This window comes from Grammomys surdaster, unplaced genomic scaffold, assembly GCF_004785775.1.
Source record: "Grammomys surdaster isolate TR1022 unplaced genomic scaffold, NIH_TR_1.0 118562, whole genome shotgun sequence".
Classification (NCBI taxonomy): domain Eukaryota; kingdom Metazoa; phylum Chordata; class Mammalia; order Rodentia; family Muridae; genus Grammomys; species Grammomys surdaster.
Genome location: NW_021614916.1, coordinates 1 through 2,743, shown reverse-complemented (window position 1 = coordinate 2,743; position 2,743 = coordinate 1). Strand labels below are relative to the sequence as shown.

General features: G+C 47.9%; 1 protein-coding gene across 1 annotated transcript; it reads left to right on the top strand.

Annotated features, from left to right (window-relative positions):
- Positions 1-2,470: 2,470 nt before the first annotated feature.
- LOC114635845 (40S ribosomal protein S27-like) lies at positions 2,471-2,735 on the top strand. The gene has a single exon (XM_028784242.1). It carries the CDS (start codon positions 2,481-2,483, stop codon positions 2,733-2,735), a length of 255 nt encoding a protein of 84 aa, XP_028640075.1. The 5' UTR covers positions 2,471-2,480.
- The last annotated feature ends 8 nt before the right edge of the window (positions 2,736-2,743 follow it).

The window sequence follows — 2,743 nt, the reverse complement described above, 5'->3', positions numbered from 1 at the left end:
AAGCAAAACTGAACTAAGATGAGACAATATTTTAGAGCAAGACCTGCACATTTGTATTTTCAGCAAGTTCTGGGGTTGGGGGAGGTTGGGAGTGTGGCGGTGTCCTGCTACAGGTACTCTGGGGGCCAACAACTGCTTTGTACATTGTGCTAGATCTCTCTAGGAGCTTGCCAGCCCAGGTTATGCGTGATCACAGAGGCATGTTGTTCTGCTGAGCTCCACCATCAGGCCCTGTGGCCTCCTGGGAGGATCTTTTCTCCCAGGCCCCAAGCATTTCTGCCAGAAATGGTCGCATCCCTTTTCCAAGTGCCAGCTCTTGAATCACAGGCCTGCTGGACTCATGGCGATTCGCACCATGACCGTTTATCCATCCCTCATCCCTGCAGGGCTCCAGCTTTCAGAGGGACTGAGCAAGCACTCACATGATGGGCACAGCTGGAACCTCTGGTCAACTTGAACACTTCTGGTCATTAGGACGGAGGCCACCAGGCCCAGCTTGAGGTTTCATGCCCTCTGTCCCAAAACTCTGTCTTTGTTTTTAGCATAGGAAGCCTGATGGATATCTGTGAGGCCTTCTTAAACCTCCTCCCATCCTCAGGCCCATCTCCTGCTTCTTTTCTGTTTACAAAGTGTTCTTTACAAAGGATTAACCCTGGGGGGGGGGTGGGGAACAACAGGCTAGCATAGTAAGTTCCACACATCCGTTCCCTAAGGTTAACAGCTACTCACGTAATTCATCTTCCCTTTCCTTTCATTTGCTGTTTGTTTTTCTAATCTAAACATTTTATTATTTTGTGCGCATGCACATATGTGAGCCCGTGTGAAAAAGGTCCGCACCCGTGTGTGTGTGCCCATGTGTATGGAGGTCACCGGACGATTCAGTTGTTATTCTTCAGCCGTCATTCACCTTAGAAAATGCTTTTAGACGGCCTCTAAAGCATAATGAGTTTGCTTGGAACTTATCGAGCAGACTAGGATGGCCGGCTATTCCCATTGTGGTGGTTTGAATAAGAGTGGCTATTGGATTTGAATGCTTGGTAACTGTTTGAAAGGATTAGGAGGTGTGGCCTTGTTAGAGGAAGTGCATCACTGGGAGTGGGCTTTGAGGTTTCAAGGAGCCAAGCTGGGCCCAGTGTCACTCTCTTTTTGCTACCTGTAGATCCCGATGTGGACCTCTTAATTACTTCTCCAGCACCTTGTCTGCCTGTGTGCCACCATGCTCCCCACCATCATAATAATGACTGGCCCTCTGAAACTGTAAGCCAGCCCCAATTAAATGCTTTCTTTTATAAGGGTTGCTGTGGTCATGGCGTCTCTTCACAGCAATAGAACACTGACTGAGACACCCATGGATCCATCTGTGTCTGCCTCCTAGCTGGGATTATAAGCACAGGCTACCACACGTAGTTCAGGGAGGGGTTGTTCATTTGCTTGCTTTGTTTTTAGCATAGGATTTAACTCACACCCTTATGCTTGAAAGGCAAGCACACCACTGCCTGAGCTATCTCCCCGGCTCATATCTAATCATTTTAAGGAAATCGACTGTTGTATATTTTACCCTGAACATTCTAGTATGCATCTATATAAAGTCGGAGGTGTTATCTTCAAAAAAACGTAATCTTGTCGCATCCATCAACCCGATTGTTTATATCCAGAATGTAAGCAATGGACAGGGATTTGGACAGCACCCCCACCCCCACCTCAGACACCAGAGTCTATATTCTCAAACCCTGTTGTGTATTAGCAGCTAAGGCCTAAGACTACAGTGCTCTTACTGGGTCTTCTGGTCTAGATCAGAGCTCTGAGGTGTATTCTGGTGCTCACTGGAGCAGGAACACCTGGCAATCTCTGGCCTCTCTAGTATTCTGTGCTCTGAGACCCACTGCGCTGGGTCAACACAATAGCTCACGGCTGTGGTTATGAAAAGCCACAGCCAGGATCCGCTTGAGCAGGGACTGTGCTACAAGTGTGGACTGAAGTTACAGAATGTGGGGGTATAAAAGGGTGAAGGGCAGGAGGCTGTTCTCTCTTCTCTCCCCTCCTCTTCCCCCTCCCCTGACCCCACCTCTTGTTTCAAGAGATAAAGTCTCATACATGTTTGGTGGCCTGGAAAATCAATACGTAGTTGGGGCTGACCTTGAACTTTATTTATTTATTTATTTCCATTTGTTTATTGTGCGTTTGTGTGTCAAAGCACACAAACGGTGGATCAGAAGACTCTTTTTTTTTCTACCGTGTAAGTCCTGGGGACTGAATTCAGGTCACCAGATTAGGAGCACTAGACCATGTTTCTGGCCTCCAGTCTTGAACTTCTGACGCTTCTGAGCTGCTATACTGACTTTGCTTTCTGTCTCTGTCTCTCTTTCCCCCTCATTAGGATGAAGGACAAAACAGTTTCCAGCAGGTATAACAGAATGGGCTCCCCAGCACTGCTCTCAAGACACCATGACCTTTCCGGCGGTGACGACATCCCTGAGAACATGCCTCTCGCAAAGGATCTTCTTCATCTCTCTCCAGAGGATGAGAAGAGGAAACACAAGAAAAAGCGCCTGGTGCAGAGCCCCAATTCCTACTTTATGGATGTGAAATGCCCAGGATGCTATAAAATCACCACGGTCTTTAGCCATGTACAAATGGTAGGCTTGTGTGTTGGCTGCTCCACTGTCCTCTGTCAGCCTACAGGTGGAAAAGCAAGACTGACAGAAGGATGCTCCTTCAGGAGGAAGCAGCACTGAAAGCCCCT

What these genes read in the sequence shown, in the direction of transcription:
- LOC114635845 (XM_028784242.1), top strand. Translation starts at nt 2,481, where the DNA reads ATGCCTCTCGCAAAGGATCTTCTTCATCTCTCTCCAGAGGATGAGAAG.